The sequence below is a fragment of the Chiloscyllium punctatum genome, chromosome 12, assembly GCF_047496795.1.
Source record: "Chiloscyllium punctatum isolate Juve2018m chromosome 12, sChiPun1.3, whole genome shotgun sequence".
Taxonomy (NCBI): domain Eukaryota; kingdom Metazoa; phylum Chordata; class Chondrichthyes; order Orectolobiformes; family Hemiscylliidae; genus Chiloscyllium; species Chiloscyllium punctatum.
This window is the reverse complement of record NC_092750.1, coordinates 93992286-94005840: the sequence shown is the minus strand read 5'-3', so window position 1 is coordinate 94005840 and position 13555 is coordinate 93992286. Positions and strand designations below refer to the sequence as shown.

Genomic DNA, 13555 nt, shown 5'->3' with positions numbered 1-13555 from the left:
ATCAATCCTCTTTAGAACTTCTTCAAAAAACTCAATCAAGTTTGTGAGACATGATTTCCCAATCACAAAGCCATGTTGACTATCCCTATTCAGTCCTTGCCTTTCCAAATACATGTACATCCGGTCCCTCAGGATTCCTCCAACAACTTGCCCACCACCAATGTCAGGCTCACTGGTCTACAGTTCCCTGGCTTGTCCTTACCACCCTTCCCAAACAGTGGTACCACGTTGGCCAACCTCCAGTCTTCTGGCACCTCACCTGTGACTATCAATGATACAAATATCTCAGCAAGGGGCACAGCAATCACTTCCCTAGCTTCCTACAGAGTTCTAGGGTACATCTGATCAGGTCCTGGTGATTTATCCACCTTTATGTGTTTCAAGACATAAGGCACTTCCACCTCTGCTACACTTTTTTAAAAAGTTACTAAAACTCATTTTATGTGCTGTTTACAAAGCTGATGGTTCAAGCAGGGAGAAAGTCTAGTTACATGTGAGCTAGAGCCACAAGGTCTACCAATAAAGCCAACAAGATGTATCTGATTTGTTCATGAAATATTGCCAACAACTATGCAATTGAGTCCAAGGTAGCTGAACAGCTTGTGTGAAATTAAGGTTAGGTCAGAGGCCATCAGGCAGGGAACAAACCATTGTACTCTGTAGTAGAAAACATCTCAAGCCTGAAGTTTAACCCAGCTTATTTTCCCTTTCCAGTTATCGTAAGCTTTTAATTCACAAGTGAAATACTTTATAAGTGTGAACCAATCCTGCAAACAAGTAAAAATACCTGGAGAAGGAAGATCAAGAAGCAGCATTTTGATCAGCGCAAATAAAATTTCAGCAAATCCTGCAACCAGAGATCACTGCACTACCTTTCTAATCTTCCCTTCAGCCCAGTAACACACAGGCGTTTTGTTTGTGTCTGTCTGTATGTGTGTATAAAAGAGGAGTTTAAGTAAGTTAGAGTCATAGAGATCTACAGGATGGAAACAGACCCTTCGGTCCAACGTGTCCATGCCGACCAGTTATCTCAATCCAATTTAGTCCCACCTGCCAGCAACCGGCCCATATCCTTCCAAACCCTTTCTATTCACATACCCATCCAGGTGCCTTTTAAATGTTGCAATTGTACCAGCCTCCAACACTTCCTCTGGCAGCCCAACCCATACACGTACCAGCCTCAATGTGAAAAGGTTGCCCTCAGGTCTCTTTTATATTTTCCCCTCCCACCCCAAATCTATGCCCTCTAGTTCTGGACTCCTCAACCCAGGTAAAAGACTTTGTCTATCTATTCTATCCATGCCCCTCATAATTTTGTAAACCTCTAGAAGGTCACCCCTCAGCCTCCGACACTCCAGGAAAAACAACCCCAGCCTGTTCAGCCTCTCCCTACAGCTCAAATCCTCTAGCCCTGGCAACATCCTTGTCAATCTTTTCTGAACCCTTTCAAGTTTCACAACATCTTTCCGATATGAAGTAGGCCAACAGCAATGGGCACAGTGGTTAGCACTGTTGCCTCACAGTGCCAAGACCCCGGTTCAATTCCTGCCTCAGGCAACTGACTGTGTGGAGTTTGCACATTCTCCCAGTGTCTGCGTGGGTTTCCTCCGGTTTCCTCCCACAATCCAAAAAATGTGCAGGTTAGGTGAATTGGCCATGCTAAATTGCCTGTAGCGTTAGGTGAAGGGGTAAATGTCGGGGAATGGGTCTGGGTGGGTCGGTGTGGACTTGTTGGGCCGAAGGGCCTGTTTCCACACTAAGTAATCTAATCTAATCTAATCTAAATATTCCAACAGAGAGTTTTAATAAGTAGAATTGTACGCCAATGACTCATAATTGTCTATCTGCAGTTACAATCTATTTATTTGTAATAAACAGAAATTCTTGATAAGTACAGTCATTTGGCCTGGTAAATTGGGGGAAATCTACATTTTTAAAAATCATTTAACTTTTGTCGTGACTCTGGGAGTAGAGAGGCTTGATTTCTGGGATCATACTCAAGTGAAGTGTATTTTCTTTTACATAACTACATTAAATCTGACTGTTTTTCATTAGGGACATCCCTTACATCCTAAAAGGAAGTTCAAAATGACTCTGCCTCTTGTTAGTTTTGTTACAAACTGGTTAAAAAATTCTGAACACAAAATTCTGCAGCCACTGTATCTTCATACTGAATTTTTCTCTGTTAATATTGAACTGGTTGACCCCTCCCCCACTCTTCGTGTCTAGCTATTTCTGTACCTCTCAACAATTTACCTTTATATTAACATCATCGCTCTGACTCTTTGAGAATCCATCATACACACACAGCATGTTATATTTTTGCTTTTCTGTTTAACCTATACAAACTAATTTGATTAATCTTCTGGTGTATCAAGCCCACTCACAAATATTACACTTCTCTCCTTGATAAAAATTATTTCTCTCATTTGTTGAACCTGTAACCAGCCAAGTCAAACAGCCCATCCAGCCTAGCTTTAGGTCTTTAGGTCATGTTTCAGTATCAGTTCTGACAATTTTGCCCAAATGCAGCAAATTCAAAGACGCAGAATATGACTTGTCAATTGACATCTTCATCTAAAACTCCTGTAAGCCTTTTTTATCCATTACAGCCTCTGTCACACATCAACCAACACAGCCTCATGATGAAGGAAAAATGCTCTAACTTAAGCATGTCATTGTCTGAGCTGCTTTGGCAGTCTATTTATGGCTATGACTATGACAAATTAGAGCACTTCCAATAACACTTACATCAAGACTTGGCCATTATCAAGTGTTGTACTTTAACCAACATGACATTTCAACCTGGTAGTGCTGCAATACAGGACTTAGCTATTTGGCATTTCATTTGACTTTCATGCCAAATAGCTTAGCAGCATCCATTAAACATGGCTAAATGATGCCAGAAGTATCAGATCAGATCAAAGTTCCATAGTCTTGTCACACTCGGTCATTAATTGTGGTGCACAATTAATTAACAGACAGAGAAGGAGGCTCCACAAATGATGAGGAAGCCCAGATCATCAGTGAAAAAAACACAGCTGATGCATTTACAGCAAGCTTTGGCCGAAATCATGGAGTCGATGAGCCATCTTAGCTTCTGCCGAAGGTCCTCAGCATCACAAATGCAAGCTATGAGCAAATTCAATTAGTTGCTGTAGTTGTGGGTATGTTTGCCAAGCTGGAACGTTGATTTGTAGACGTTCCGTCCCCTTTCTAGGTGATATCCTCAGTGATATCACTTCAAAAGGGAACGAAACATCTGTGAATCAACTTCCCAGCTCATCAAATATACCCACAACTATAGCAACTGGCACCCACGCAACAAATCTTTATGCAAACATTGAAAGTCAATTAGTTCAATGCAATATCACCAAATAGGAGACGACACTGGATATGCAGTAGTTCTGGGCTCACACAATATTCCAACAATAGGACTAGCTGCACCTTTAACCAAGTTGCTCTAGTACAGCTATAACATTGGCATCTACTCACAAATTGCAAATTTGCCCAGGTATGTCCTATACAAAAAAGCAGGGCTAATCTAACCCTATTATGTCCCATTAGTCTACTATTGATCATCAGTGAAGCCATAGAGTCAGAGTCACACAGCACTGATACTGGCCCTTCAGCCCAAACTGGTCCATGCCAACCAAAACGTCCATCCACGCTAACCCCATTTCACTGCACTTGGTCCCTATTCTTCTAAACCCTTCATAACCAGTGAATTTATCCATAAGCCTTTTAAATGTTGTTAATGTACCCACCGAAACCACTTCCGCGAGCAGCTCATTTCATATGCATATTAGATTAGATTCCCTACAGCGTGAAAACAGGCCATTTGGCCCACAAGTCCACACCGACTCCAAAGAGTAACCTACCAAGACCCACTTCCCTCTGACTAACACCTAACACTATGGGCAATTCACCTGACTTGCACATCTTTGGACTAAGGAAGAAAACCAGAGCACCTGGAGGAAACCCACACAGACACGGGGAGAACGTGCAAACTCCACACAGACCTGAGGCTGGAATCAAACCAGGATCCTTAGCACTGTGCTGCCCTATTACTGTCTGTGTAAATAAGTTGTCCCTCAGGTTCCCTTTTATTCTTTTCCCCTCTAACCTTAAACCGATGCCCTCTCGCCCTTAATCCCCAATCCTGGAAAAAGGACAGAATGCATTCACCCTATTCCTGACACGAGGTGTAAATGACTGTTCTTGATGTCATGGCAGCACTTGATCAAACATAGAACATGGAACCCTGGCAAAACCAGAGTCAATAGAAATCAAGGGGAAAGCTCTCCACTGGTTAGTGCTACCTGGAACAAAAGGATTGTTACAGTTGTTGGAAATTAATCACCCAAGGCCCATAACAACACTGCAGATGCTCCTTAAGGTAGATATTTGCTAAATAACCTGCTCAGAAATGTGACTACACATGTCTGGAGCAGGTGAGACTTAAACCTGAGTGTTCTAGACCAGAGGTAGGGATTCTGCCACTGCACCACAACAGACCCCTCGGCATTCCTCACGATAATTGACTAGTCCCAACCATCTTCAGCTGTTTTAGCAATGGCCTCCCCTCAACCATAAGGTCAGAAGTAGAGATGTTCTCTGATGATTGCACAATGTTCAGTACCAGTCCATTCATGACTCCACAGATACTGAACCATGTGCATCAAGACTAGATCATGTTCACTGACCCCTTGACAAGTCAGTCACTGAATTTAAATCCTTGAGATCCTCACCTTGTCAAACTGCATGAAGACATCTTGTGAATGTTTCTCTTTCTGTTCTGTTTTACTGCTTGAGAAGATGTCCTCAGATCCCCGCTGTTCTTGATCCCAATTTTCCTTAAGTAGTTCCTCTGGCTCCAGAGAGGATAAATTCATCATCAAACCAATGTCATAAAATGAGCTCAATTCCATTTCTTTCTGCAAAGTGTTTATCTGTAACACATGGTCAAAATTATTGCAATAACCTGAGGACTAAATACTTCATTATTACTTTTGTTATGAGGGGGCAGGAATGAGAAAGGTGAGTAGGAGATTTGGGGCAAGTGAGAGCAGGGTATGCAAGCAGGAGGCAGAACAAAGTGGAAGAAGGCTGAGAGCATAGGTTGGTGAGGATATGGCAATGTGGTGTGGGCGGAGTATCTGGAGGAAGGAAGGAAGTGGAGAGGGGGGAACGAAAGAAGTGGGGTGGGAGGAAAAGTACAGGGCGGGTGATGGACAAGCGGTCGGGGGTGGGGGGAGGTGGGCAGGGAGGATGAGTAGGAGTGCTAATAAGCAGGGTGGAAATCTAGGCAACAGGAAGGTTTGGGAGAGTAGAGGAGGAAAGGGAGACAACATTGCCCCAAATTTTGTTGCCACAGGTTCAAGAGAAGGGCACATGAACAGAGCGAGGGTTAGAGCGAGGGGAAGAGCGAGTGTGGAGGAGAGTAATGGGGAGTGACAGGGAAGGGAGGAAGAGTGAGGGAAGAGGGTGCACAGGGGGGGGGGGGGAAGTGCTTTATTCCAGAGTTTTTCAACCAGTCAGCTGTGGCACACCATTATAGCGTGAGAACTGTCCTACTGTGCTGTGAACGTTTGTACAAAGATAATAAGAATCAATGTAAAACAAACATGGTTTCATCTTAAACATTATTCTATCTAGTCAAAATTACAACTCTTAAAATTCATGAAAATTAATCAAAGTAAAAGCAAGGAATCAATGTTTTGATTCTTAAACATGAATATTCTAAACACAGGTCATCAAAGGGCAAAATTGAGATGACATGATAGTTTTTAATAGTGATCATAGAAACCATGCAATGGTATTCACATCTTTTTTTGTTAATAGTAAAACAAGCTAACATTAGTCATGTCATTAATTTGACTGTAACCATATTTCATCACAACAGCTGACATTAAAAGAAAAAGCGAAATATGCAGAGCTCCGGACGGAGTGCACAATGAAGCTGAAGTTTGAAAACGCGCATTTGTACATATGTTGGCTCTCAGCAGAATGTCAATATCTGATGATTGCTGGTCATGCTATTTCTGTACTCTTGCCATTTCTAGCATCATATTTCTGTGGACTAGCATTTTCCACAATGACATATGTTAAAAAAGCTGAGGAAGTACTGGCGAGTGGAGCAAGATTAGTGAGTGCCCCTCTCAATTCCTCTCTGGATCAAAAGGTTGTATACACACCGACAGGCTCTGATTTCCCATAAACCTGGTAAATTACAATATTTTCTTTACTTTTTGTTCTAGTTCATTGAACTTAAATTCTGTATTGTGTAACTTAAAACAAAATGTACTTCTCAAAATATTGTTATAAATAGGAAATGTGAAATTCAGACCCCGGAACCAAGTGTAGTGTGTGGAACAGATTTGCAGTTGAATATAGTGCATCTTTGCCTGTGGTTATGAAACATTAATATATTTAATGTAATGTTTATGTAATTGAAAAGTGTTGCACTGGAAAAGCATAGCAGGTCAGGCAACATCCGAGGAGCTGGAGACTCAATGTTTTGGGCACAAGCCCTTCATCAGGAATGTGGGATGGGGTAGGGAGAAGTGGGCTGAGAGACAATTAGGAGGGTGGGAGTGGGGCAAGGCATCTGGGAAGGCAATAGGTAGGTGCAGGTGGGAGGTGATAGTGATAGGTTAGAGGAGAAGGTGGGAAGAAAGATGGACAGGTCAAGAGGGCAGTACAGAGTTGGGGAGTTGTATCTGGGATGAAGCGGGGGAATTGGAGATAAGGCAGTGTGTTTGGAGGGTCCCAAGGGTGGAAGATGAGGCATTCTTTCTTCAGTTGTCAGGTGGCTTGGATTTGGCGGTGGAGGCGGCCCAGGACATGCATGTCCTTGGCAGAGTGGGAGGGGGAGTTGAAGTGGTTGACCACAGGACAGTGGGGGTTGTTTGGTACGTGTGCCCCAGAGATGTGCCCCGAAATATTCCACAAGTTGACATCCCGTCTCCCCTCTGTAGAGGAGACCACATCGAGAATAACAGACGCAGTAGATGAGGTGTTTAGATATGCAGGAAAATCTCTGCTGGATGTGAAAGGATCCCTTTGGGGCCTTGGATGGAGGTGAAGGGGCAGGTGTGGGCGCAGGTTTTACACCTCTTACGGCAGCAAGGAAAGGTGCCAGGAGTGGAGGATAGGTTGGTGGGGGGCGTGGACCGAAAGAGGCCTGGGTGGAATGATTCTAGATTGCTGAGGTGGGTATGGCAGCAAATCAAGGAAGCGTTGACAGACATTTTCCAGCCAGGATTAGTTCCAGGCTACTGGAGGGTTACAAATGTGAATGCATACGGTGTGTTAGCTTTTATCGGTAGAGGGATTGATATTTGGAGCCACAAGGTCATGGTGCAGCTGTACAAAACTTTGGTGCGGCTGCACTTGGAGTATTGCATACACTGCTGGTCACTGTATTAAAGGGAGGACGTGGAATCCTTGGAAAGGGTTCAGAGGAGATTTATGAGGATGTTGCCTGGTATGGAGTGAAGGTCTTACGAGGAAAGGCTGACGGACTTGAGGCTGTTTTCATTAGAGAGGATGGTTGAGTGGTGACTTAAATGAGACATATAAGATAATCAGAGGGTTAGATAGGGTGGACAGTGAGAACCTTTTTCCTCAGATGGTGATGGCAAGCACAAAGGAACATAGCTTTAGGTTGAGGGGTGATAGATATAGGACATATCTCAGAGGTAGTTTGTTTACTCAGAGAGAAGTAGGGGCGTGGAACGCACTGCCTGCAACAGTAGTAGACTCATCAACTTTAAGGGCATTCAAATGGTCATTAGATAGACATATGGACAAGAATGGAATAGTGTAGGTTAGATTGGTTTCACAGGTCGGCGCAACATCAAGGGCCGAAGGACCTGTACTGCCCTGTTCTATTGTTTAAGAAAGGGGCAAAGGATAACTACAGAATTGTCAGCTTGACATCAATAGGAGCAAAACTGATGGACACCACAGTATAGGATAAGGTGTAATACACTTGAAAAGTAAAATAAGTTATTGCAAGACCCTGTAGAGATTTTATGATTCTAATGTGATAGTTGCAAGCAATCAATTCAGCTGGAAAATGTGGGTGCACCATGGAATTAGAATATAGGATACAGTATTATATTAGAATACAGGACAGCATAGACCCTTCGGCCCTCAATGTTATGCCGATCTTTTATCCTACTCTATGATTTTACTATCATCCACATGCTTATCCAAGAGTTGCTTAAATGTCCTTAATGCATCTGACTGCTAGTGCATTCCACGCACCCACCATTCTGTGTAAAGAACCCAACACTGACATCTCCCCAAACCTTCCTCCAATCATCTTAAAATTATCCCCCCTCATGATAGCCATTTCCAGACTGGGAGAAAATCTCTGACTATCCACTCTACCTACACTTCTCATCATCTTGCACACCTCCATCAATTCGCCTCTCACCCTTCTTTGCTCCAATCAGAAAGGTTCTGGCTTCCCCAACCTTTCTTCATAAGACATGTCCTCCAGTCCAGGCAACATCCTAATAAATCTCCTCTGCACTCTTTCTAAAGCTTCCACATCCTTCCTATAATGAGACGACCAGAACTGAACACAATATTACAAGTGTGGTCTAACCAGTGCTTTATTGAGTTGCAACATAACATCGTGACTCTGAAATTCAAACTCCCTGTGAATGAAAGCAAACACACCACATGCCTTCTTAACAGCCCTATCAACATGGGTGGCAGCTTTGATAAATCTATGGACATGGACCCCAAGATCCCTCTGTTCCTCCACACTGCTAAGAATCCTGCTGTTAACCCTGAACACTGCATTCAAATTTGACCTTCCAAAAAGAATCACACTTTTACACATTGAACTCTATCTGCCACGTAGCAGGCCAGTGCTGCACCCTTTCAATGTCCCGTTGCAACCTACAACACTATCCACGACTTGTGTCATCACCAAACTTACTAACCCACCGTTTCACTTCCTCAACCAAGTCATTTATAAAAATCACAAACAGCAGAGGTTTCAGAACAGATTTCTGCAGAACACCACTGGTCAGAGCTCCAGGCTGAATACTTTCCATCTGCCACCCTCTATCTTCTACGGGTCAGCCAATTCAGTATCCAGACAGCCAGAATTCCCTGTATCCCATGCCTCCTTACAATCCCAACAAGCCTACCATGGGGAACCTTACCAAACACCTTACTAAAATCCACGTACACCACATCCACTGTTCGACCTTCATCAATGCATTTTGTCACATCCTCAAAGAATTCAGTAAGGCTTGTAAGGCATGACCTGCCCCTCACAAAATCATGCTGACTATCTCCCATCAAACTACGATTTTCCTAATAATCATAAATCCTATGTCCCAGAATCCTCTCCAATAATTTTCCCAGAGACATAAGACAGACTGGTCTGTAATTTTGAAGATATCCCTTTTGCCTTTCTCCAACAAGGAAATAACATTTGCCACTCACCAACCATCTGGCACTACTGAAATGGACAGTGAGGATGCAAAGATGATTGCCAAAGGTACAGCAATCTCTTCCCTTGTTCCAGGGTTTAGATATTTCAAAAGGAATAGGGGAGGAGAGGCATTGCTAATCAGGGATAGTATCACAGCAGCAGAAAGGGAAGTTATCGAGGAGAGTTTGTCTTGATTGTTTTCTGGGTGGAAGTCAGAAACAGGAAAGGAGCAGTCACTTCAGTTGTAGATTCCTTTCCCCAAGCCCATTTTGGATATTACATCCCAACATGTAGGCATGTAATATCCTGCCAAAGGCTTTCTCTAGGCTGATGAGGAAGCTTTCTGCTGTCTGTCTTGCCTCTAAGCAATCTTATCCCTGAGGATTGAGAGGCTCCCAAAAATCTTCCTGTCCAGTACAGGTTTGGCTGGGGTGAATCACCAATCCCAGAGCAGACCTGACCTGATTGCTTCAACAGACCAACTAAACCATTCCACTAAAATCTATCAAAACCATTCCAAACTTCTTTCTGGAAATTTTGATTACATTAATGGCTTTGCTGACATTTGACACGTGACAATGACATGCAAGTAACTTTTTAAGATGTCTGGGCACTTTGACGGTTGAGCTCTCACTTTGTACTTTGTGATTCCCAAGTCCCCTAACCTTTGGAGTCTTCACAGAATTTCTTGTCTCACTGAGTTGAGTAGAAGCATTCAATTAGAAGATGTGTACATGTGTGTGGAAGGAGAAGAAAGAACAGAGACAAGGGGAGGAAAAACAATAGGTAGGTATACGTAAATGGCAGGTCCTTTAGGACAGAGATCCTTGGGTGCAAATCCATAATTCACTAAAAAGTGGCAGCATACACGTGGATAAGGTGGTAATGGTACATACCATGCTTGCCTTTGTCGGTTGGGTGCTATATACAAATATGGCTGACCATGTTGCAGTTGTATAAAACTTTAGTTACGCCACATTAGGATTGACGACTACACTAACAGGAGGGAGGGATGTGGCGGCTTTGAAAATGCTGCAAAAGAGGTTTACCAGAATAATGTCTGGTTTGGAATTTATTAGCTAGGAGGAGAGTTTGGACAAGCTTGGATTGTTTTCGATAGAATGTAGGAGGCTGAGGGGCAACTTGATAGAAGTGCATATACAAAGCTTAGAGGCGTGGATACTTAAGTACAAGGAGGTATAGATTTAAAGGTGAAAGGAGATGTGCGAGACAACTTTTCTTTAATACAGATGCACTATACTCTTCTATATTTGCTGAAAACCAAGGCGTGCGGAATGGGGAAGAACGGGGGAGGAAACAGGGACAGAAATGAGGGTGGAGAGGATAAACAGGGATGGGGTAAGGAGCACTGGAACTGACCTCGACTGGGGTGGGCTCACTCAAGCCTAGGCTGTCTTTGTGCCTGGACGCCCGCTGCTGCCTCTCCAGTGATTCGAGGACGCGGAGCTCCAGGTCGTTGGCGGAGAGTTTGCTGTTGATCCACCTCCGCACATTCTCCATGACCTGCAGCTCGGCTCGTTGCCGCTTCCTGGCAGACAGCCACTCGGTGTACTCGGCCTCACTCCAGCCCCCCGCCTCCAACCCTGAGCGTGGCGCCTCGGCCTCCGCCTCCGCCTCCTGGAGGGATTGGTCGGCCGGCAGCCGCGCGGGAAGCCGAGGCTGGGCCCGCTCCGGAGCCCTCATCGCGGTGCTGACCCTCAGCTTACATCGGGGGAACCCGAACGTCTTCGAGGCCATTTTGAAGAAGTGAGTCCTCACCATCTCCCGGCGGCGGCGGCGGCACATCGGCCAGTCCGGGACCGGGTCCGCCCCGGCGACTGCACCGTCCTCCGAGAGCGGGTCCCCTTCTGAGACCGGACCGTCCTCCGACAGCGGGACCCCTTCCATAGCCGGTTCTCCCTCCGTGACTGGATCCTCCTTCATGACCACGCCGTTTTCCATCGCTCCCTGTTTCGGAACCATGTTGTTTGAATCCGTCGTCGGACCGTTACCACGACAACCGAGCCGGCTGCTGCCGATCCTCTGCTCTGATTGGCTCACCATGTAGTGCTGTGATTGGCTAATCGAGGAGGCGGGACGGTTTGAAGTCCAAGTTCGTTCGAAATTTCATTGTCGACGGTTGGTGGGGGGGGGTTCATCCGGGTCCTGAGTGCAGCCCCGCCCCTTTCCTTAACTGCCCTGTTCCCCTCGGCTCCCGCCATTACAGTGGGCGTTGTTCACTGAATTATAGAGATGTACAGCGAGGAAACAGACCTTTCGGTCCAACCCGTCCTTGCCGACAGGTATCCCAACCCAATCTAGTGCCACCTGCCAGCCCCCGGCCCATGTCCCACCAAGCCCTTCCTATTCAGATACCCATCCAAATATTCGAGCACTGATCCATCCCTCAGCATTTGGACGCTCGGCGTGGTACCTCCCAGCCTCAAGTTGAAAGGCCCACAATACCAGGTTATAGTTCAACAGGTTTATTTGGAAACTTTCGGAGTGCTGCTCCTTTGTCAGGGAGCTAACCTGGGTAACTGCTGTGCTGCTAGCTCGCTGTGCTTGAAGGTTTGCTTTCAGACGTTTTGTCGCCACTCTAGTCACATCATTATCCAGTTGTGTGATTTTTAACTTCGTCCTCCACATCACAGCAATCTCCCTTCTGCAACCTCGCCCTTTCCCCACAGAACTGCGTCTTTCTACAGACCCTTTCACCAATCCATCACCGCCCCCACACCGCGCTGTGGTACAACTCGAATTTTTAATTTGATTTTATAATTGTCACTAGGTAGAGTGAAAGGTTTTGTGTGCAGAACAGACAAATCATACCATACGTTAGGGTAAGAGAAATGAGCGAAGAATGCAGAGATGGCGCACAAAAAGCGGGATCAACTTTAAGTTTAAAATTTGAGAGGTCCGTTCCGGAGTCTAATAACAGCAGAGAAAAGGCTGTTCTTTAATCTGTTGATACGTGTGTTTAAACTACTGCCTGACGGAAGAGGTTGAAAAGAGATTATAACTGGGCTGGGTGGGAGAGGTCTTTGATTATGCCTTTTTGAGAAGTCCGGATGTAGTCAGTGGGTGGAAGATTAGCTTGCATGATGAACTGGATGGAATGTGTTCACAACTCTAGTTTCTTACAATCGTGAGCAAAGCAATTGCCATATCACGCCATGATGCATCAGATAGAATGCTTTCTGTGGTGCATCTATAAGAATTGGTAAGGGTCTGTAAGTTAGTTCGCTGTGCTTGATGGTTTGTTTTCAGACGTTTTGTCATCATACTAGGTAACATCGTCAATGAGAGTCCCGGTGAAGTGCTGATGGGATGTCCTGCCTCTCTGTTTCTAAGTCTTGGTTTCTTAAAGTGGGTGATGTCATTTCCATTTCTTTTTATCAAGGGAAGGTAGATATGATCTAAATCCTGCTAGTTTGTCTGATGGTAAGAGTCTTTATGAGAATGTGCCAAATATCTTTAGCCTCCTGAGGCAGTAAAGGCATTGTGCATTCCTGACTGTAAGGTCAACATGGGTGGACCAGGAGAGATTATTGGTGATTACCAATTCCTAGGAACTTGATGCTCTCGACCATCTCCATCTCATTGATGTAGACAGGAGTGTGCCCTTCAACTTGCCTCCTGAAGTCAATACTCAGCTGTTTTGTTGTGCTGTTGTTGAGGGAGATATAATTGTCTTTACAGCATGCCACTAAACACTTTCCTTTCCTGTATTCTGTCTCACAGTTGTTTGAGAGCTGGCCTACACCAGTGGTGTCTTCAGCGAATTTGTAGATGGCGTTAGGACAGAATTTGGCCTCACAGTCATGAGTGTAAGGGGCTGAGTACGCAGCCTTCTGGGGTGTCGGTGTATTGAGGATTAGCCTGGAAAAGGTGTTATTGTCTATTCTCACTGATTATAGACTATAGATCAGGAAGTCAAGTATCCAGTTGCAGAAAGTGGAGCAGAGACCTAGTTCTCGGAGTTTGGAGGTTAGTTTGTTTGGAATTATGGTATTGAAGGCGGAGTCAATAAGTAGGAACTTGATCTTGTATTCTTGTTAGCTAGATGTTCTTAGGGATGAGTGTAGAGCC

The 13555-nt window shown here is 44.7% G+C and overlaps 1 protein-coding gene across 1 annotated transcript in view; it reads right to left on the bottom strand.

Annotated features, from left to right (window-relative positions):
* Positions 1-11527, bottom strand: part of LOC140483458 (uncharacterized) — a 56564-nt gene extending 45037 nt beyond the window's left edge. Inside the window, exons 1-2 of the mRNA XM_072581658.1 lie at positions 10844-11527; positions 4752-4952 (exon numbers count right to left, since the gene is read on the bottom strand). Coding sequence (XP_072437759.1) covers positions 4752-4952; positions 10844-11527 — 885 coding nt within the window. The remainder of the gene's footprint in view (positions 1-4751; positions 4953-10843) is intronic.
* Between the last annotated feature and the right edge of the window lie 2028 nt (positions 11528-13555).